This window comes from Bicyclus anynana, chromosome 27 (genome assembly GCF_947172395.1).
Source record: "Bicyclus anynana chromosome 27, ilBicAnyn1.1, whole genome shotgun sequence".
Taxonomy (NCBI): Eukaryota; Metazoa; Arthropoda; class Insecta; order Lepidoptera; family Nymphalidae; genus Bicyclus; species Bicyclus anynana.
In genome coordinates, this window is record NC_069109.1 from 1975884 (window position 1) to 1998525 (window position 22642).

Here is a 22642-nt window from a genome sequence, read left to right on the forward strand (position 1 = left end):
CACCACCTGCAGCGGCGAACCGGGGGGTCCCTGCAAACGAATTTGATACTATGACTGATGTAGTGTTTGTAGGCAGTCTGTCATTGGCGCTAGGCCGGAGCGGTCGTGCACTGCTTGACAGTGATATGCTTCTATTATATTATAGTAAGGACGAGGTCCTTCAAATGCCCATTCAGTGACGTCACACCCACAACATGAACGATGCACTTGTCGGAGCGTGACACCAACTGCAGCGGCGAACCGGTGGGGCCCTGCAAACGAATTTGATACTATGACTGATGTAGTGTTTGTGGGCAGTCTGTCATTGGCGCTAGACCGGAGCGGACGTGCACTGCTCGCGATACCAGTGTAGGGATGAGACAGTGATTTGCTTGAATTATATTCAGTGACGTCACACCCACAACATGAACGATGCACTTGTCAGAGCGTGACACCACCTGCAGCGGCGAACCGGGGGGACCCTGCAAACGATGGAAACTTAAACATAAAAGCGCTTGGTGGCCATTGGACCAGCTTCCACCTTCACACAAAAAGTAAAACTATAAGAAATTGTAATGTTATTCATAAATTGTAAATTATAATACTGTATGATTTTTTAAAAAGAGCAACTGTTGAGTTTCTTGCCGGTTTCTTCTCAGCAGAACCTGCCTTCCGAACCGGTGGTAGAATCTTCACAAATAGTCAACTGACGTGTCAAAAGTGCTTGTAAACTGAGCCTACTTGAAATAAATGATTTTTGATTTGATTTGATGTTGATACTTTGACTGATGTAGTAGTGTTTGTGGGCAGTCTGTCATTGGCGCCTACTACTACTAATGGTCAAGTGCGGAAAAGGCCCAGGAAAGAAGAAGACCAGTGTAGGGATGAGACAGTGATTTGCTTTTATTATATTATAGTAAGGACGAGGTCCTTACAATGCCTATTCAGTGACGTCACGCCCACCACGTGGATGATGCACTTGTCGGAACCTGACTGCACCCGCAGTAGTGTACCAGGGGCGCCCTGCAAACGATACGATGATTATACAAAGCCCATCAGTGACGTCACGTACAGTTCCAACATGTATATGTTACCGGCATTGCTTAGCCAATGTATGGAATACCAAGGGAGTTCTGGCAATGTATGAAATGTTATGAACTAGCGGACGCGGTCAAGCTTCGCTACCCAACTCTCACCCTACACCAACCCAATGTTGTCTTTCTGTCATCACCAGATATGTAGTAGGCTTGGCTCTGCAAAGACACACTGATGTCACATGCAGAGTCTTGGGCCAAAACAAATGAGTGCAAAATACTAGAGAGGCCTTTCCAAACCTCAACCCACAACAACAAAACTACTTAATCTTAAACGTAGCAAACTCAAAACGGTAACAGAACTAATGACAGGGCACTGTTCAGTAAATAAACACCTTTCGGTTCTAGGTATAACCAACAGTCCTCTGTGCAGAGCATGCATGGAGGAAGAGGAAACCCCGGTACATGTTATGCTTAGATGCAGAGGTGTATCGGAACAACGCGTAGCATACATTGGATCCCCAGCAACACTCCATGAGGCGTTCGGCGACCTGGGCGGCTTGCTAAGCTTCTGGAGCGAGCTCGGCTGGTTGGAGTGACTCCGGCGGGGACCAGCACCAAAGGGTTCTACGTACAACGGCCAACCAAAAATGGCCAAGTGCGGAAAAGGCCCAGGAAAGAAGAAGAACAAGAAGAAGAATGTAGTAGGCCTATACTCCGACCAATTATAGAAGGACCTGTACCGCACTCATAATCACGAACAAAATTGTCTGTCATTTTCTGAGGAAAACGAACTTAGATTTGGTATATATGATTTTCTAAACTAGAAGTTTTTGCCCGTTGTTTACACAATTCAATTACACAAAAAGGTATTTTTACGGAGCTCTTTAACCGACGAACACGATTACAACTACAATAGAGACAGTTTTTATAATCGCATTTGATCGTTGATCATATACTTTGACAGAAAAGTAACGTCTAGCGAGGCAGGTCCAATACAATAATTGGTCTGAGGGCCTATAGATTACCGTGCACATGCCGTATGATGCGTTCAGTTTTTCGACGCACAACTGCTCGTCTGAGACTCCCCACCATTCCTGTTGGTACTTCTCAAAAGTTTTGTTGCAGAAGTTTGAATCCAGAAGGCGGAACGGCATCTTCATGAGTGAGTTTAATGCGTCCCATGGCACATCTGATGAAGAAAATATAATATTTAAGTGATATTGTAACTCCTTTTTACAATCCTACAAAGGAAATGTCCCAATTTTGTCCCAAAGTTTGGACCTTTATTCAGAGTGTCAACTTTGCAGAACAAATTATTTTTATCTTAAAAGAACATATAGGGCTTAAAACTCAAAATAAAACCATTTTTACAACCCGCATTTTTTTAATTAATTGAATAAAATGTATTTATTTCGTTAGCTGACAACATTGATTAAGAATTTTTATCATGGCAACATGCTTGTAACTCACACCCTGACAGATTGTCAGTGATCTTCGCGTAGTAGCGCTCGTCAATGGCGTTTTTAAAGCAATTTAAGGACTTTTTTTTTGTTTAATGCTTCTCTGTCTACGATTTAATGTTTCTTTTTAACTTGTGTCATATTGACATTTGACAATATTACATGACATTGACAGCTTACACCGGATATGAATTCAATTCCATGTGTTTTTATTGGCTGTTTTGGACACTTTATTGTATTGTCTATGTTTAATTTGTAGACAAGGGAGCGAAACAAAAAAAAATATTTATCTAATTAATGCGGGTTCCGAAAATTTTGAAAACTATTTTCTTAGCAGAAAATTGTATCTTCTATTCGTAAAAAAAATACTAAATATAATAAAGGCCCATTTTGGGACATGTCTTTTCTTTTCGTTACAATTAAACCACTATTATAGTATCCTACTACTATTATAAACGCGAAAGTTTGTATGAATGTTTGTTACTCTTTAACGCCGATACTACTACTACTTAGGCGAAATGGCTGAAATTTAGGCTTATAACTTAACTATAGGCTACTTTTTATCCCGAAAAAATCCATGGTTTCCCGAAATTTGCGAAACTGATGATTTTGATGATATGAATGTTTGTTACTCTTCACGCCTCGACTATTGAACCAAATTAGCTGAAATTTAGTATTGAGATATATTATAGCATGGATTAACTCATAGGCTACTTTGTGAAAAACTAAATTCCACTGCCCGTAAATTACTGGCCAAGCATTACTTTAACTTGTTTGTGTTTGCTAGTTTACTTATCAATTCAGTTTTTTTGTTTTTTTTTCTCTATTACATTTTTTTTAATGTACAATGACGATGCTGATGATACTCACTGATGCCATCGACTACCCAACCCGTGGCAATTGCCTTGCTGTACCCCGGCAAGTCAGGCTTGCTCCACAGACACGCCGGGCGGATGTTACTGACGAACTATGTTAGTGACAATGATGATACTGATGATACTCACTGATGCCATCGACTACCCAACCCGTGGCGATAGCTTTGCTGTACCCCGGGAAGTCAGGCTTGCTCCACAGACACGCCGGGCGGATGTTACTGACGAACTATGTTAGTGACAATGATGATACTGATGATACTCACTGATGCCATCGACTACCCAACCCGTGGCGATAGCTTTGCTGTACCCCGGGAAGTCAGGCTTGCTCCACAGACACGCCGGGCGGATGTTACTGACGAACTATGTTAGTGACAATGATGATACTGATGATACTCACTGATGCCATCGACTACCCAACCCGTGGCAATTGCCTTGCTGTACCCCGGCAAGTCAGGCTTGCTCCACAGACACGCCGGGCGGATGTTACTGACGAACTATGTTAGTGACAATGATGATACTGATGATACTCACTGATGCCATCGACTACCCAACCCGTGGCAATGGCCTTGCTGTACCCCGGGAAGTCAGGCTTGCTCCACAGACACGCCGGGCGGATGTCATCGTTGAAGTCCACATCCGCTTCCAACTCGAGCAACGCTATGTTGTTGTATATGACAGAAGAATTGTATCCTGGGTACACGTGGATGCTTTTAACTGGCAACTAGACAAAAAAAAATAACTACTTAAAAACTACGTACCCACTAAACTAAAAAGCGAAATATATATAAATATATCAATTCAGTTTTTTTGTTTTTTTTTCTCTATTACATTTTTTTTAATGTACAATGACGATGCTGATGATACTCACTGATGCCATCGACTACCCAACCCGTGGCAATTGCCTTGCTGTACCCCGGCAAGTCAGGCTTGCTCCACAGACACGCCGGGCGGATGTTACTGACGAACTATGTTAGTGACAATGATGATACTGATGATACTCACTGATGCCATCGACTACCCAACCCGTGGCGATAGCTTTGCTGTACCCCGGGAAGTCAGGCTTGCTCCACAGACACGCCGGGCGGATGTTACTGACGAACTATGTTAGTGACAATGATGATACTGATGATACTCACTGATGCCATCGACTACCCAACCCGTGGCGATAGCTTTGCTGTACCCCGGGAAGTCAGGCTTGCTCCACAGACACGCCGGGCGGATGTTACTGACGAACTATGTTAGTGACAATGATGATACTGATGATACTCACTGATGCCATCGACTACCCAACCCGTGGCAATTGCCTTGCTGTACCCCGGCAAGTCAGGCTTGCTCCACAGACACGCCGGGCGGATGTTACTGACGAACTATGTTAGTGACAATGATGATACTGATGATACTCACTGATGCCATCGACTACCCAACCCGTGGCAATGGCCTTGCTGTACCCCGGGAAGTCAGGCTTGCTCCACAGACACGCCGGGCGGATGTCATCGTTGAAGTCCACATCCGCTTCCAACTCGAGCAACGCTATGTTGTTGTATATGACAGAAGAATTGTATCCTGGGTACACGTGGATGCTTTTAACTGGCAACTAGACAAAAAAAAATAACTACTTAAAAACTACGTACCCACTAAACTAAAAAGCGAAATATAACACCTTATCATTAATATGTTCTACCGGCTGAACTTATAAACTTTTTCAAAATTAATCTAACTTTTCTTTTTTTTTATTCTTTACAAGTTAGCCCTTGACTACAATCTCACCTGATGGTAGTGATGTTGTAGTCTAAGATGGAAGCGGGCTAACTTGTTAAGAGGAGGATGAAAATCCACACCCCTTTCTGTTTCTACACGGCATCATACCGGAACGCTAAATCGCTTGGCGGTACGTCTTTGCCGGTAGGGTGGTAACTAGCCACGGCCGAAGCCTCCCACCAGCCAGACCTGGACAAATTAAGAAAATCTCAATCTACCCAGCCGGGGATCGAACCCAGGACCTCCGTCTTGTATATCCACCGCGCATACCACTGCGCCACGGAGGCCGTCAAAAAAATCATTCACAAAATCATTAAACTTCGATCATTATATTAACCTACAACTTCAAACTTGGAAAATCAAAGGAGATGGTCCATTTCAGGTCCACTCTTGTACCCCGTATCATTAAAATTCAAAAAATACAAGGATATTATTAAAATTTATTAAAGTAAATAAATCTAACTAAATAAAAAGAAATGAATAAAATAAAAACCCAAGTTTTTGAGTTCTATCAAGATGGCGCCATAGAGCAACTGTGACATGACAATTGACAGCAAACGTCAAATCGATTACTGCATTGAAAACGTCATCATCATATTAGCTGTGACGTCACACGGGTCTCAGCTGAAAATCAGCGCCGTGTATTATGCTTGTATGTAGTGCTCGACTTATGCTGAGCTGTACACCCTTTCTTTTTAAGGGTTACAGACAGACATGCTGTCATAAGGATAAGGTATTTTTTGACTGTCTGTAACTATTAGATATGAATAAATTTATTTTCTTTCTTTCTTTCATCTATCCGCCATTATTGCCCTTCTTAATGTTGCATTTCTTGGGAGATAATGAATATTATTTCGAAAGAATTAGTAAATTCGTAGATTTGTATAATCAAAACTAGTTAAAAAAATACAAGTGAAAAAGAAAAAGACAAGTGTCTATATTGTCGATAGGAAAAAGGCGCTGTACACTACAATAACAACAACAACATAGAGAATGCCACAGATTAAATAAAATTTACAGCGGCAAAAGTATTGCCGCGTAAATCTACCGGGCATACGTATGTCCCACGGGCGTTCAAGTGGATTGAATGGTGGATGAATTAAATGAATGCTTTGTGAGAAGTATATTAGAAAGTAACTCTTATAAGTCTAAGTTATCTGGAGTCCACATGAAGTTAAATACAAACTCATGTTGGAGAAACTTCAAAAAAAAATCTAAGGTGGCTGTACCGCAAACAGTACGGTTATTATGTTGGCTATCCTTACGTATATCCCACGGTTTTTTTACAAGGTATGCTGGGGTATGATTCACTAGAGGTGAGACGTAGCGTAGCTCTAGCGGATTACTTCTTCCAACTGATTAGGGGCGAATAGGGATGATGACAGTTTTTTAAATTGTATATAAATTAAGAGTATGCTAATAGTAAAGCAATTTTGTAAAAGTAACAGGGTATCTGCGATCATTACTTTCGGAGCTACAGGGATTTAAAGGGTCAAATTTGCGGCGCTGCCGCAAAAATGGTACGAACTTATGACGTCGTAGGCAATTAATGATCGTTAGATTTGTATGGGCGTTTAAACAAAATTACTAATATCTTTGTTATTTCTGCGTTTATGTTTATAGTTCATTTATTAAAAATGTCACATTTAATGTAAGAAAGCTAAAACTGTATGAATTTTCGTCTAATTACGATAAAATATTTTTAATAAATTTCGAAATTTTATAATCTCATTTATTTTGCAAATATCCAAACAATCTTTGCTTTTTATGTATAAATTAGTTAATATTGACCTTATTGACCAGAATATATCATAAAAATCAATATATTCAAACCTAGTCATCATCCCCATTGTCTAACCCTTCAGTGCTAGAGTTAGTTTCGTTCCATATACCCAATATACAAAAAATGGGACGTAAATTTAAGCTATTTGTTATTCCAGCATGAAGGTTGGTGCAAACCCGCGAGTCACCTTTTGTTTGCGCGTTGGCATTGATAAGCGGGGTATTGGAGTGGGATTCGGGTTTAGATTTGTTTTAATCCTCGCCTGCTGAATTTCACAGAACTTTTAGCAGATACGTTCAAGTAAGTTAAAGAATTATTTTTTGGGACAGCCTGTTTAGCGCAGCACCGGTTCACTCACACTTTTATTTAACTACCCTATAATGATTATTCTTGGTATTTATCCTCTTCTGTTTGTTAATCTGTTTATTTATCTTCTTCTGTTTGTTAATAATGTTCTGTTTGTTCCTAAATATTTTATTATGCAATAATAACCAGTGCACAGTAAAACCAACTGTGGTTTGTGTTGCACTATGGTTAGGCTTAATTTAAATGTGTTGTTTGTTGAATAATAAATAGCAGCGTTTTACCTGAAATAAAACGCATATTAAAATACTTACCTCACTGGAAGCTTTTATATTGAGAGTAGCATTTCCGTTTCCGTCGATTTCATACCAGTTTTCGTACTTTTATTGACGTCACGTCGGGCTATGTGGCGCCACCTGGCGGTGTCGGGCTCGGGAAGTTTCGTAAATCGCTGAGCGCGACTTTAGCTCATTGGCTCAATATATCACCAGGCAGGAATTACTTAAAGCTTCCAGTGAGGTAAGTATTTTAATATGCGTTTTATTTCAGGTAAAACGCTGCTATTAAAATATTGACCGTAACTGGAAGCTTTTATATTGAGAGCCTGTTTGTTTTCGCCTGGTGACGCCACGTTATGATATTATTTCGCCAATGTGATTATTAAAATAAAACTTTTTATAACAATATTATCTCTAATTCGATTAGACTTTATTTAGAGAACAAGCTAGTGACGAAGCTTGACTGTGTCTGTGCATAATACAATAGTCCATTTTGTTAATAATGCATTTTGTTGTTAATAATGCATTTTGTTGAATGGTAGCCAGTAATAAGTATCTATTGTCTGTGGATATTATTTATTTAAACTGACATCTCTTGGACATTCAAGTGTCATAATATGTCATCACCTATTCACTATATTTTACAAATATTAATAAATTTTAAGGATTTCATCATATAATTGATATTCACACAAAATTTAGGAAAAACACTGTTGACCGATATAGTCGTTATGAAGATTTCTTACGTGACGTCTTTACTCATTTATTTCATTCAATAATGAAATAGACTTATTATTTCCTGAAGGAAAATTATGATAGTGATTATTTTATTTACAAATAATTTCCAGCCAGATTAAATACTTCTATCGGTTTTTGAGCCAAATTTCGGCCAAAATTAAATAAAATCATCAGATTTTATACCATGTTGTCCCTATACTAAGTAATGTTAGGTCATATACACGCTTTTCAGAGAGTACCTACAAAAATATAACTATTGAAAAAATAACTTATTAAGAAGTTACTGACATTCCAAACTGGTGGCATAGAATTTTTAGGCTTTCTTAACGATTTGGCATGAATTTAAGGATATGCTTTACAAATTTATGATCTCTTAAGTAGGTTACTTGAAGATTCAAGAAACTTAAACTGAGTCAGTTCTTAGACATTAAGTCATATAATGTACTAAAACTTTTACTTTTAGACAAACACTACACAAGCCGATTTTTAAGTTTTGACAGGAATTTAAAAATTATTTCAGGTTTTCCCATATTTCTTGAAGACTACCTCTAACAGTTTTGTAACTGCTAAGTCTGTTGTCGTGATTATAATAAATTTGTCTTCATTCTATAGAATTATCGGTACTGCTTGCATTCGGAATCTGAGATCCAAATGACGTAAGACTTACTCTTATCAAGGCTATTAAATATATTCCTGTCAACCGATTCTGATGATTCTCTGAGAATCAGTGTAAGTGGTGGCGATACCATAAAGCAAGTGGGAAATTCCCTATACACACTGTACACATCGTATAAAACAACTTGAACGTAAGTTACATCTCGGAATACGTACAAGTAATCATGGACTACGTGTACCTTATTTAATGAGTATAGATCAGTCACCGAGATACCCTATTTCACACTCACTTTTTCTATGCTACAGTAATGAAAGCGCCAATTAAGGAAGATGGCGATGTTGTATAACAAGTGATTTGCATGCTTGTTGTTCCTGCCGCGTATACTATTGTGCACTGTTGTGAACTTAGTGATAGTCTAATTAAGGTTATTAGACATAAAGATCTTGCAATTCTAACTGTTATCTATACTAATATTATAAAGAGGTAAAGTTTGTAAGTTTGTAAGTTTGTCACATTTTTTAAATGGGGTAATCTTCGGAACTACTGGTCCGATTTTAAAAATTCTTTCACCAATAGAATGCTACATTATCGGGGAGTGCTATAGGCTATATTTTATATTGGTATCATATATATTAGCCGAGTTATCACAGTTTTTGTCATACAGGTCGGACTAAAAACCTTTTAAACAGACTTATTCGCATGCGCTGCCTTAACCATTGTGTAAAATTGAAATTAATGTATGGAGACTTTATGTATCTTTAAAAGTTCTACAAAAAAGTTCGCGACGCCATATATCTATCTTCTATATATTAGCAGATATAGTACCTTTTGTGTTTTAAAAATTATTAATTTTATATACTTAGGTTTACGTCATTATTTATACAACTAAACTTTAATCCTTATTAAAATAAATTGTTAAATAATCTCAAGGATATTATGGAGATAAGATTTGCCCTTTACAGTATGTTAATTACTTAAATAGTTTCGGAGATAATACAAAATTTCTAAAAGACGCAGTAATTCCGCTATATGACGCCCGGCGCTTTCATTTACGTAGTTCCCGTTCCCGTGTGAATATAGGGATCAAACATAGCCTATAACACTCGCAAATAACGTAGCTTTCTATTGGTAAAACAATTTTTCAAATCAGTCCAGTAGATCCAGAGATTACCTCCTACAACCACACGAACTTTACCTCTTTATATTATTAGCATAGGAGTCTCTATTTCTCTTGGTCATACCACCACTCTCGAAGGACTGGACCGATTTTGCTAGGGGTAGGAGTAAGATAGAGAAGTTACAGGGTAGGGTAGGGTACGGGTAGGGAAGCGTAGGGGTAGTGTAGGGGTAGGGTAGGTTTAGGGCCGGGTTTAGGGTAGTGGTAGGGTAGAGGTACGGGTAGGATAGGGAAGTGGTAGGGTAGGGGTAGGATAGGCGTGAGATAGGGGTACGGGTGGGATAGGGGTAGGAAAGGGATAGGGTACGGGGAGGGTATGTGTAGGATGGGGTTAGGGGTAGGATTAGGGTAGGGGTAGGATTAGGGTAGGGGTAGGATGGGGGTAGGGTGTAGGTAAGGTATGGGTAGAGTAGGGGTAGGGTGGGGGTAGGGGTAGGGTAGGGGTAGGGTAGATGTAGGGGTTGTGTAGGGTAGGGTAGGGTAGGGGTAGTAGTAAAGTTGACATCGAAATTAACGCGGACGAAGTCGCGGGCGTCCGCTAGTATTCTATATTTAAAGTCATCTCTCTTTTCCTCCGTAATATGTAACGGCTGTCATTTTGTCCTATTGAATGTTGCTTAGGAGGTGAGCTTGATTCTAGGGGCATATATGAGTAGTATGACATACATTTCCTTTTTATTGGAATGCAGTACCTATTCCTCTCGTGACCATGAATTCCTCAGAGGGTGAATGTTTAGTAACGCTGCCCAAGCGTGGTCAAAGGCATTTGCTACTAACAAAAACACTGGCTGAGGGTGTTAGTGAAGTAGGTAGCTAGCAATCTGATTATATTAAACAAGGTCATTGATTCATTCAATGGTACGGGCAATTTTTCGATATAGTCTACATCTACGTTTCGTATTATTTTCTTAGTAAATGATAAAATTGTCGATATGAACCGGGATTCTTAATTCTACATATCTCTTACAAAACATGCTGCCGATTCGATAGCATTGAGAAAGTATTTGAGAAAGAGACATGCATAGTTCAAATGACAAGGAAGTAATCTCCAACAATTCCCTGTATACAAAACGTAGGAAGCACCTTTGGAATTTTATTACATACACATGCAAGTAGGCTTGTGTCTATTCTTCAAACTGAGTTTCTGATGCTGTGCGTATTTAGCACGTGGACCATGCGTAATTAGCAACAGAGCATGGTGCTTTTATGATCCTTTGTATTTCATTAAGTAGACAATTAATGATATTTCTTCCAAAACAGGAGTGTGGAACGATGTTTCATATAGATTAAGAAAAACACGAGGTTATTCGAGAGAACGGTAGGAGATAACCTCAGATTAACCTCTGTACGTTTTTGGTGCCACCATTTTCTCCCATTGAAAAAGGTGGTGAAAAAGGTGGCTAAAAAGACCGCTTGAAATGAAGTCTATCTCAAAATACTTTAAGTTTTCTGGATACATTAAACTTTAAAGCATACATAATACCCTTGATGGGCCTCGAGCCCCTGAAAAAGAATTCATTTAGAATCCTTTGCTTTGATAGAAATTTTTATGTTATCGCTTATGCGTTTTTCTACATTTTGCTAGGTGACGGAGGGTATCATAATATGTTTTACCTTTTCGTTTGTTTCTAAGTTTATGAAACCTGGAGTATGCAAATAATAAACTGTATACATCCAGTAATATCTTTAGAAAACTTAGATGTATTTGGAAAAATAAGTTTCCTGACTTTAACCTCTATACCAAAATGTACATGATGTTTATTCTGACGCTTTCGTTCATCAGATTTTCACGCCATTGTCACAAAGTAATTAATTCACCCATTGGTTACAAATTTAGTTGGCCTATTCACTATTTTGAAAATCAAAAAATCAATTGGTAAAATGTCATTTACCTACTGTGGGATATTCACGAGTAAGCAATGACGGCCGTGTGGCGCAGTGGGTAGTGACCCTGCTTTCTGCATCCACGGCCGTGGGTTCGATTCCCACAACTGGAAAATATTTATGTGATGAACATGGGTTTTTTCCAGTGTCTGTGTGTATTTATACATGTATATGAATATTATAATATCAACTATCTTAGTACCCATAATACAAGCTGCTCTGTATGCTTACTTTGGGGCTAGATAGTGATGTGTATTGTTTAAGTATATTTATTTATTATTTATTTATTTATGAGTGACATTTTTACATAGAAACTCAATTTTGTATATGTCAACTAGCAAACGTAAAAGATAGCGAGTCAGCCTGCAAGGGCTTTAGGACATTAGACTCTTGTACATTGCTGATAAACACCCCGCGAGGGTGGATTATAATGATCATACAAGCAAGGCTGTGCAAGCGTATGCGCATTGTATGTATATTTCCTGTCGTGCGTTCCAGGCGATGGAATTTTAAAATTTTTCATGCATTCCCCTCGCGAGGGGTGGCGATCACACACACGACATCGACACGGGTATTTGAATAATTTATATAGATAGATAAGATATTCGTATCCATACATCTTTCATAAACACCCCGCGAGGGTGGATTGTATTGATCATGCAAGCAAGGCTGTGCATGAACGTGTGCGCATTACAGATATAATCCGTGTTGTATGCTCCACGCGATAGAACATTACTCTTCATGCATACGCCCGCGACGGTGGCGATCAAGGACACCGGTATTTGAATATTTTATATAAAGAAATAAACACCCCGCGAGGGTGGGTTGTAATTATCATGCAAGCATGGCTGTGCATGAGCGATTGCGCATTGTACGTATATTCCATGTTGTGTGTTCTACGTGATGAAATTTCAACACTATTCGTGCCTTGCCCTTGCGAGTGGCGGCGATCCTCAGTATTTGACTGGAAATTCGTCTAGGAATGTTAACACTTTCTATAACCTCGTCCCCATGAGGGGCGGTAATCTATTAGACCGGTATTTGACTGCGCAAATACGTCCAGGAATATTTAAACTTTCTATATCTTACTCAGTAAGTTGTTTTTGCAAATACGTCCAGGAACGTTAAAAATATATACGGTCGAATTGAGAAACCTTTTTGAAGTCGGTTAAAAACTATGTATACCTTGCCCCCGCGAGGGGCGGTAAACTATTAGACCGATATTTGACTGCAAATGTGTCCAGGCACGTTAACAGTGTCTACGCCTTGCCCCTGCGTGGGGTGGCGAATCAAAATTCCTGTGCTAAATTCTGGCGGGATTTGTGAACCTTTTTTCAATGCCGGTTTGAATTGAAGTAACAATATGTTTGAGTAACTCTCAAAAACTCTTTGTCTAACTTGTCTTCGAGCATTCGTAATTTATGTACTCCTTTGAAAAGCCACTGGCCACACGTTCGTTTTGCAGTATATATTATATTATGTTAGACAACAGTCTATTGCTAGAACGTTCACATTGGTTTCTGAGTTCACATTTTTAGGAAGCCCGCTGGGCCCCGCCACTTTTAATACTTTTTTAACTGTTGAAAAATCACTACAAAGAAAATATTATTATATACATGCAAGTACGAAAACATTTGCAAAAAAGCAAGACTTTCAAACATATGAAGTAGTGATCCGAACGGAAAAACCGTTAAAATAATGATCACGTACTATTTTCAAATGAAATTTGAAATTTTACATTTACATTTTACATAACGTTAACGTTGTATGTAACAACGTAATAATTACAACGTAATAAAATATAAAGTACTCACAGCGAATTCACTTCACTTATTACACTTTATCTTGCAATGTCGGGTACCAACTGATTGCAAGATGTTGCTTCGACGGCAAACAAAACGCCAATGAGCTAAAGTCGCGCTCAGCGATTTACGAAACTTCCCGAGCCCGACACCGCCAGGTGGCGCCACATAGCCCGACGTGACGTCAATAAAAGTACGAAAACTGGTATGAAATCGACGGAAACGGAAATGCTACTCTCAATATAAAAGCTTCCAGTTACGGTCAATATTTTAATAAATAAATAATAAATAAATAAGTAATGCAGGAATTATAGATAGTTTACACATTAGGTTAAGCCTGTAATGTAAATTGACAAATCCTCAATTTTTAAAATAAAAGAAACAACTCTCACGTCTCCATCGGTGGCGTTGTCTTGCATAGGGATGTCCAAAGGGCCGAGTCTCACTATCTTCGGCGGCTGTTTGTGACTGTAGGGACCGACCTTGCAATCTGCGCTGGTCAGCACGAACCGAGAGCTGATGAGGCTGCCTGAACACTCAAACATGTAGTCAGTCCTCCTCAAATAATTCTCCCAGCCCACGGCGGCCTGTGAAACGAGAGTTTTAATGTTTATTTTATTTTCGTTTGATACCTATCTACCAAATCTATTATTTTTATAATTAAAGGACATCAGGAAGTGCCGCCAGCAGTTGTGCAGTTAGTTTGGTAATAATGTGTCCATTAAATTGTTATTTTTAAGTCATAAAATGAAAAAAAAATATTACTTAAAATGTACCTATTTGTTTGTAGATTTATGTTCTACTAGCTGACGCCGCGCGGTTTCTCCCGCGTGGTTCCCGTTCTTGTAAGAATATGGGGATAATATAATATATAGCCTTTAGCCTTCCTTGATAAATGGGCTATCTAACACTGAAAGAATTTTTCAAATCGGATTAGTAGTTCCTGAGATTAGCGCGCTCAATCAATCAAACAAACAAACAAACAAACTCTTCAGCTTTATAATATTAGTATAGATTAATGATACAGAACCACGAATTAAAATATCTACACTTAAGACCGAATCACCCTGTATACTTAAGTGAAATGCTAAGCTGAAGTAAAAATTTCTTGGGTAAAATGCCCTGTCGAAGCCAAGATAACAAATCCGCAGCTGAAGGCCGGGGAACGCCAAAATACCAGCCGGCAGGCGAAGTCACGGCAGGAGGACAGGTACGCGGGCGGCCTGAGGCCGCGTGTTTATGTACTTAGTTAAAATGTTTGCCATATCTTTTAAATATGACCAATATTTCCTTTCTCCTAAAAGTAGTCGGAAAATACTGTAAGGAGTGGTTGCGACAATAGATCAATCAATTTGTTTATTTGCAGATCAGCAGGGCTATTATGTGACTCGGTGTACCATTCAAGTAATCAGTCACTACTTCGTTTTTCATTGTATTTTCGTTTTTACAATCATCTAACATTGTGTTTTCAACGAAATGACACAATGATCGTCATTTTACATAAAATACATTAGATTAGTGACATATAACAGATAGTAATGTTATTTTAACGAAAAATTTGCGTAATTTCGTTGAAATAACAATGGTAGATCATCGTAGAAACAAAAAAAACATTATCACTTAATGTAAAATAGCGCAGTCAAGATTATTTCGTTGAAATAACTACCTACCTATTTTAAATCATCACAAAAAAACAAAAATACGATCTAGTGACTGACTACTTGAATGGTACACCGAGTTACATAATAACCCTACAGGAGGCAGATCGAACCACCACCTCGTAGTGATGAGTCCGACCCCTTTACCATTGAGATATTGAGGCTTTGAGAGTTGAATACCTAAAACTTGAGGTATCACTTACCATATGCGGGAATTCCCCTCGTTTGGCTTTTTCAATGACCTGGTCGTCGATGCAATTTGGCGTGTTTTCGGGCATGTACCGGCTGTATTCATCGCACTCTGAAGACAAGTCTTGGTGTTAATAGCGAACAGTGACATTCCTCAATGAAATCGCTAATAAACAACTATTCAAAGTATCGATTGCTACGTTTAACCTGGTGACTGAATGTCTTATCATTCAGTTATTGATGAATTTGTAACGTTTGGATAGTGTGTGCATACATTATTGTATGCTGAATTTGTTGTGGGCTCTTCATTATCTAATAGTCGATCGGTCAGTGCGTCGTGCAATAATTGTTGATATTACTGTTCCACATGACGATAATCTGGTTAAAGCCGAAAAGGAAAAAGTATCAAAATACTTGGAATGTTGAGTCAACTATTATTGTTCCGACAGTCGTTTCAGTCAATGGTCTTATAGCGAAAAGCTTCGACCAACACCTTAAGAAGCTTTCGCTTAACTGTTGGATCAAGGGTCAGATACAGAAGGCAGTGATTCTTGAGACGGCGCGTATTGTGAGGAGGTTCCTCACTCTGGAGCCCTGACCACCGGTTGCTTGGGCACTCAAACGTCCCGTGTTTGAAAGTAGAAAACTAAAGATTACTTACTTCTCTCGCTTAGTCTTTTTCTTCTTGTCGTCTTCTCGAAAACGGGTTTCTGACTGAAAAAAAAAACCAATAACTACCTAATTAATACCTATGACTGTGTGTGTACCTATGAAAGTGTCGACATGTCATGCAGTGGTAGCAAACGGTTGATGACTTACTTGATCGCCGTGAGGTCAGTGCAGCAGACGAGGAATGGGAACCGCTGCTCCGAACATAACGTTGGAGGGATGCCGTTCCTCCTGGAAATAATAGCTTTTATTATGGACTGGTTCTATTCATTGCCAAAAATAAGTCAATTGATTTACTCAGTGACAAGTTGCATCATAGAATTGAATCAAATCCGTAATTATAAAAATCAAATCCATAATTATAAAAACTGTTCTTATGGGCTCCGTTCAATAATTCAATCTGTAATATTAGCTCTCGTCATTAGTTGTGACTTAAAGAATACCTAATTTATCTATTCTATTATTTGACCAATGTGTAATTAATTATACTGTTATAATTGTAATTTTTATTAATAATTTGTAAAATGTATAATTCTCTCTCCACTAATAATTATAAATTTAAAGTTCTTGTTTAAATTTTTTCTTTTGGTTTTTTGAAAATGTGTAAATTTAAATTTATATTTTGTGTTTTTCTTTCTATTTGTCAATTTTAAATTTTGTTATTCGTACGACCTATACTTTTTGCATGCTGTGGCTACCTATAAGTAAAATTAAATGTGCTACCCTTATTTGTAAGATATTTTGAATGTGTTCATATAGTGTCGTTGGCGGTCCAAACAAATAAATAAGTACTCATTTAAATCCAAAGATCATCCCCTACAATAGGTACCACATACTTTACCGCTCTATAATACTAGTATAGACTATTATTCGATTACCAAAATTACACATACTGGTAATCATTCAAGGCAGGCAGACACTTGGAGCCCAGTGTACACACACCCGCTGAGTCTGTGTGTCTGATCACGCAGCCCTCGCCCTCTGTAACACACACAACACTTGTTAGACTGACACCTGAAGACTGGTGTACACACACCCGCTGAGTCTGTGTGTCTGATCACGCAGCCCTCGCCCTCTGTAACACACACAACACTTGTTAGACTGACACCTGAAGACTGGTGTACACACACCCGCTGAGTCTGTGTGTCTGATCACGCAGCCCTCGCCCTCTGTAACACACACAACACTTATAAGGACTTATAATCAAAATGTTTAATTTTTTTTTTTAACTAATAACATGTTATCACTAAAAATGGAGTAATAATTTTTTTTTTAATAAAAAATACAACTGGCTTCAAAATCATGAAATTTCTTTGTACTTTGTAAAAAGTAAGAAAAGTAAACTAAACTATTAAAAACTTGTTAGACACATCCGTCTCAGACTACTGTTTCTTAATTAATTCATTTTTTTGATACTAACCATTTAAGGAACTTCCATTTTGAACTACTCCAAAAAATACGACGCTGAGAGCAAACCACTTCATTATGTTGACTCCCACTGCAACAGACATCGTGTTCGTATCATCATCATCAACCCATATTCGGTTCACTGCTGAGCACGAGTCTCCTCTCAGAATGAGAGGGGTTAGGCCATTAGTCCAACACGCTGGCCCAATGCGGATTGGCAGACTTCACACACGTAGAAAAATTAAGAAAATTCACAGGTATGATTGAGACACGTGATATTTAATTTCTTAAAATGCACACAACTGAAAAGTTGGAGGTGCATGCCCCGGACCGGATTCGAACCCACACCCTCCAGAATCGGAGGCAGAGGTCATATCCACTGGGCTATCACGGTATACGGATACAACTTATAAAGGCAAAATTACTGACCTTTATTTCACTCCATTTGCACAAAGTTTACACGATTTTTATTGCTTTACTTGTAATTTATGTAACAATTGATTTACTATCACAGTCAATAGTTTATACACATAACAGTTGAGTGTTTATAACTTTGGAGCGAGTTGTGTGACGTGTGTACTATTTGACGATCAGAGTCAAACCGGAAAACTCATCGTCATATACATGACTTGTAATAACGACACTCAAAGGCTAGGTTCTCACAATATTACAGGTTTTTTTTTAGAGTATACGTCTTTACTAATAAATAGAGATGCGCCGAGTAACACTTTTGCCGAGTAACGAGTACCGAGTTTTACTCGGTTAAATTTTTTTTCAACCGAACACTTGGCCGAGTAACTCGGTTCAATCAAATTCCGATTTCGCGCGCGTAAAAAAGTATTCATTCAATTCAAAATTGTTTTTTTTTCAAGTAGGCTTAGTTTACAAGCACTTTTGAAACGTCAAGTTTGGCTATTTGTAGTGACTCTACCACCAGCTCAGAAGGCGCAGTCTTTGTTGAGAAGAGCGACGGGAAATTCAACAGTTGCTTTTTTAAATCTTTCATTTTAATTTTTTTGAGATTTTCAAAGATTTCCTAAATTACTGATAAATACTTTTTGATTAACACTGTTGTTTTAATTATATGTACCTAAATAATGCTTTTCTTAAACAAGGTATACTCGGCATTCACCGACCGAGTTACTCGGCCGAGTACGAGTATCAAAAAATCCGCCGAGTACGCCGAGTACCGAGTATCAACCGAGTACTCGGCCCATCTCTACAAATAAACATAATTATAACCGTTTCTTAGTTAATTTATTTTTTTAATATTTTAGAATTAATTGATTATGAAACACGGATAAAACTCACGTGATATAAGGTCGGAATATGACTAGTTTTGAGCGCATACGGGGCCCTTCCATGAACCGTCGGAGAGAGTAACGGAGCCTTCACTTCCCTCCACTCAACCCCTCTCCCAACGCGCGATGCGAGCGGCTGCGCGCCACGCTGGCCCAATGCTTATTGGCAGACTTCACACACTCAGAAAATTAAGAAAATTCTCAGGTATTTCTCAGGTTTCCTCACGATGTTTTTCCTTCACCGATTGACACACGTGATATTTAATTTCTTAAAATACAGACAACTGAAAAAAAGTGGTTATTCTATGGCTATTCGTATTCAATCCAACGACAATTTTTAAAATGAATACAAATAAAAACATATCACACGAACGCACCGCTGATTGTATGTTAAAAATCGAATACTTAAAAACATGTAAAAATAACCTTGTAAACCTCGCTTTACAGTTGTATATTACCTTTAGCTCAGACTAAATACATAAGGACTAGTATCGCACCCAAATTTTCTGCAATTTTCTAAGGAAAACGAGCTTAGATTTCATACATATCTTATACTAAACTAGCAGTTTTTGTTCGTTTTTTACACCATTTAAGGTATTTTTACGGAGGTTTTTAACCGACGGACACGATTGTACACTATGAAACATCGATTCTATAGAGGCAGTGTTTATAATCGCTTAAGATCGTTGATCATATACTTTGACAGAAAAATAATGTCTTGCGAGGCAGGTCTTTATCTAATTAGCCTGAGACCTTTAGTCATAGAATACGTGTTGATAATTATATAAACCTGTTGGGAGTTTCGTTAACCTTTAACTACGGACATGGAAAAATTATAACACTACTAGCTGGCGCCGCGCGGTTTCACCCGCGTGGTTCCCGTTCCCGTAGGTATACGGGGATAATGTATAGCCTATAGCCTTCTTCGATAAATGGGTTATCTAACACTGAAATAATTTTTCAAATCGGTCCAGTAGTTCCTGAGATTAGTGCGTTCAATCAAACAAAGGTATTTATTTTATTGTTATTTATCATTTATATAGTATATATATATATATATATATATATTATTAGTTGTAATATATATGTAAATTTTAATATTATATTATATTGTATTATATTTATATATTTATTTAATTATTTAATTAAATAATTACGTATAATGTATTGCACCTTCCCGCTCTTTCTTCGCAAGTTCTCTCGTCAGGGGTTGCCTGGTAGAGATTACTTTTACTAATAAGGCCGCCTTTGCATGCTAAGTTTAATTTATCTGTTTATTGTTTTAATTTATAATTGTATTTTTGTGTGCAATAAAGTATTTCTTCTTCATCTTCTTCTTCTTCTTCTTCAATTAAACTGAAAATGGTGGTCGAAATCTAAAATAAGATATTTTACAAGAATTTGCCATGGTAAAACTGTTTGGATTTATTTCTTTTAAACTCTTTCTTTCATATTTGAATGGATTACGTTTTATTTTATTTGACTTCTTTTTAACCGACTTCAAAAAAGGAGGAGGTTCTACGTTTATGTTTTTAGGTTATCGTTTTTTTATTTTATAATTTACATGTAGTATTATTAGATATTCTATATAATGTTTATGCTTTTAATCATCTCGGTATCCAGAAGCGGATTACCCGTAAGGCAAACTAGGCACGTGTCTAGGGGCGTGTAACTAAAAGGGGCGCGCGAGATCAGATTTATTAAATAAATAAAGAAAATAACATATCGACGACTAAGAACTAAATGCTGATCTATAATCTAAAGTTCTATATATTTATAATAGACCATCACCTGTCAACACACATAAAGGCCTATTTCCCAGAGCACAGAGGAATCTTGTATATCGATGTTCGTCCTACGTCATGTTTAATTCGCACATTAGCTTAAGGGTCCTTCTCAACTAAAGGTTAGGGTTTGATGATACAACGTCATTGTAATTACAAAAACAACTAGTTAAAATTTACAGTATTATGATGGCCATTTGTACCCTGACAAGGGCGCCGATAAATTAATTGCCTAGGGCGCTCTGGACCTGGATCCGCCACTGTCGGTATCCCATCGAGTCGTGACGCCACCTAAGGTTGCGCCATAATACCAGCGCTGCAGCAAACACTGTAGCATTATGCTGAGGCAGCAACCTTTTTAGCTGATGTAATATTGTATCTAGTGGTATATAAGTTAGATTAATAACAATTAAAAGAGACCGCACACCAGGGAACCAAGCTTTGCAGAGTCACCATTCAAGGTGTGCGGTCTCTTTCTAAAAATTTTATAACACTCACGTGTTATCGCCGTTTAGTGTTGGAAATAGTAGTCTATGTCGCTCGATCTCGTGTTGGTTTCAGTGTGCTCGTGGCGTTCGAGCCGTCCACATCTCTTGTTGTGTAATTCTTTATGGGTTACTTGGGGTAGTCGGGGAGAGTGACTTTAGTGGAAAAGGGGAGTGTTTGATATCAGTCAAAGGATCCTTTAACCCTACATACATCGTTCACAAGTGCGTCACTCCACTCAAAGACATTCTCTGCCATTCTAGGTTCTTATTTTGTTTACAGTTTGATTTGTTAATTAAGTTGTCCTGACAAATGTTGTGAATCATAACCTTTGTTCGACATTAGTTTTCTTATATTTGTGGACCTTTGAGTCCACTATAATACACGATAGTTCAAATTCTAAAAAAGATGTATAATATAAAAAAACCTGCAGAAAAATGTCGTGTGAAGTTAGCCTTTGAGTGCTGTGAATACATCAGTGGATGAGCAGTGGCGTAACTAGTCAGGGGCTAGTAAAGTGCCCACGACCCGCAAGGGGCCCTAGAATTCTTACCAGAAAATCTCAACTGAACTTTCGAAAACTTCTCCCATTGTCAAAATAAATATGACAGGTTGCAACCAGACTTTAATCATGGCATCTCTGTTGAGAGAAATTCGAAAGATTTATATTCTAACTCCTATTATAAATCTGAAGAGTTTGTTTGTTTGTTTGATTGAACGCGCTAATCTCAGGTACTACTGGTCCGATTTGAAAAATTCTTTCAGTGTTATATAGCCCATTTATCGAGGAAGGCTATAGGCTATATATTATCCCGGTATTTCTACGGGAACGGGAACCACGCGGGTAAAACCGCGCGGCGTCAGCTAGAAGTGCATAAAACCTAACCAGTGGGCATTTTAAACTTGCATAGCTTTTATCGCGGCGACTGAATCAAGTAATTCTATAACAAAAATAAACCTAACACACATTAACATTATTATATTTGGGCAAATCACTGGATTTCGCACCAAACACGCCTTAATACAAATACTTAAAATCCCGCTGAATGTCTCAAGACAGATTGCAGGAATATTAAGACTAAAGAAAAAAAAAATTACTCATGTCTTTCATTCATAATTCAAAATTCTTTATTTGAAAATTGTTAAATACAAATCTTGATATAATAAATGTTGGCATACAATTTGCTACAAAATAGCATGCAAATTTTAAAAATAATCTTATAACTAAATTACATTGTCTATAATACACTATAATGATTGAAATTTACTTAATGACTATGATATTTTTATAATTTATTATTATGTCCGTTATACGTTAATTTTTTTTTTTAATTATTATTTTTTAACGGTTGAATACATAATTATACTGTGTGTTTTCTCAATAAATAAATAAATACCACACGTATTTTATTTCCACCAAGGCCCATGGTCCTAGCTACGCCTCTGTAGATGAGTTAC

At 37.9% G+C, this 22642-nt stretch overlaps 1 protein-coding gene and 1 long non-coding RNA gene across 3 annotated transcripts; both read right to left on the bottom strand.

Moving 5' to 3' along the window:
• Positions 1 to 36: 36 nt before the first annotated feature.
• On the bottom strand, positions 37 to 3831 carry LOC112054399 (uncharacterized). Its single transcript, XR_008252274.1, has 3 exons — positions 3347 to 3831; positions 2042 to 2205; positions 37 to 461 (listed from the first exon to the last, which is right to left on the bottom strand). It is a non-coding gene; the product is annotated as an uncharacterized LOC112054399 (long non-coding RNA).
• A 98-nt stretch (positions 3832 to 3929) lies between these two features.
• On the bottom strand, positions 3930 to 18421 carry LOC112056588 (serine protease snake). 2 transcript variants are annotated; one of them, XM_052890452.1, is made up of 9 exons: positions 18043 to 18421; positions 17627 to 17704; positions 17100 to 17187; positions 16357 to 16437; positions 16199 to 16251; positions 15552 to 15649; positions 14173 to 14277; positions 4756 to 4945; positions 3930 to 4072 (listed from the first exon to the last, which is right to left on the bottom strand). In XM_052890452.1, exons 2-9 carry the CDS (start codon positions 17688 to 17690, stop codon positions 4062 to 4064), a joined length of 690 nt encoding a protein of 229 aa, XP_052746412.1. In that variant the 5' UTR covers positions 17691 to 17704; positions 18043 to 18421; the 3' UTR covers positions 3930 to 4061. The 2 variants fall into 2 exon arrangements, with proteins under 2 accessions (XP_052746412.1, XP_052746411.1); XM_052890451.1 differs by having other exon boundaries at positions 3931 to 4072; positions 14083 to 14277; positions 18043 to 18320.
• Positions 18422 to 22642: the final 4221 nt, after the last annotated feature.

Coding starts and splice junctions, on each gene's coding strand:
- LOC112056588 (XM_052890451.1), bottom strand. CDS start 17,690: ATGAAGTGGTTTGCTCTCAGCGTCGTATTTTTTGGAGTAGTTCAAAAT. Junction 16,252..16,356: donor ACTGACCTCACGGCGATCAA/GTAAGTCATCAA, acceptor TTTTTTTTTCAG/TCAGAAACCCGTTTTCGAGA. Junction 4,946..14,082: donor ACAACGCCACCGATGGAGAC/GTGAGAGTTGTT, acceptor TTTTTTGTCTAG/TTGCCAGTTAAAAGCATCCA.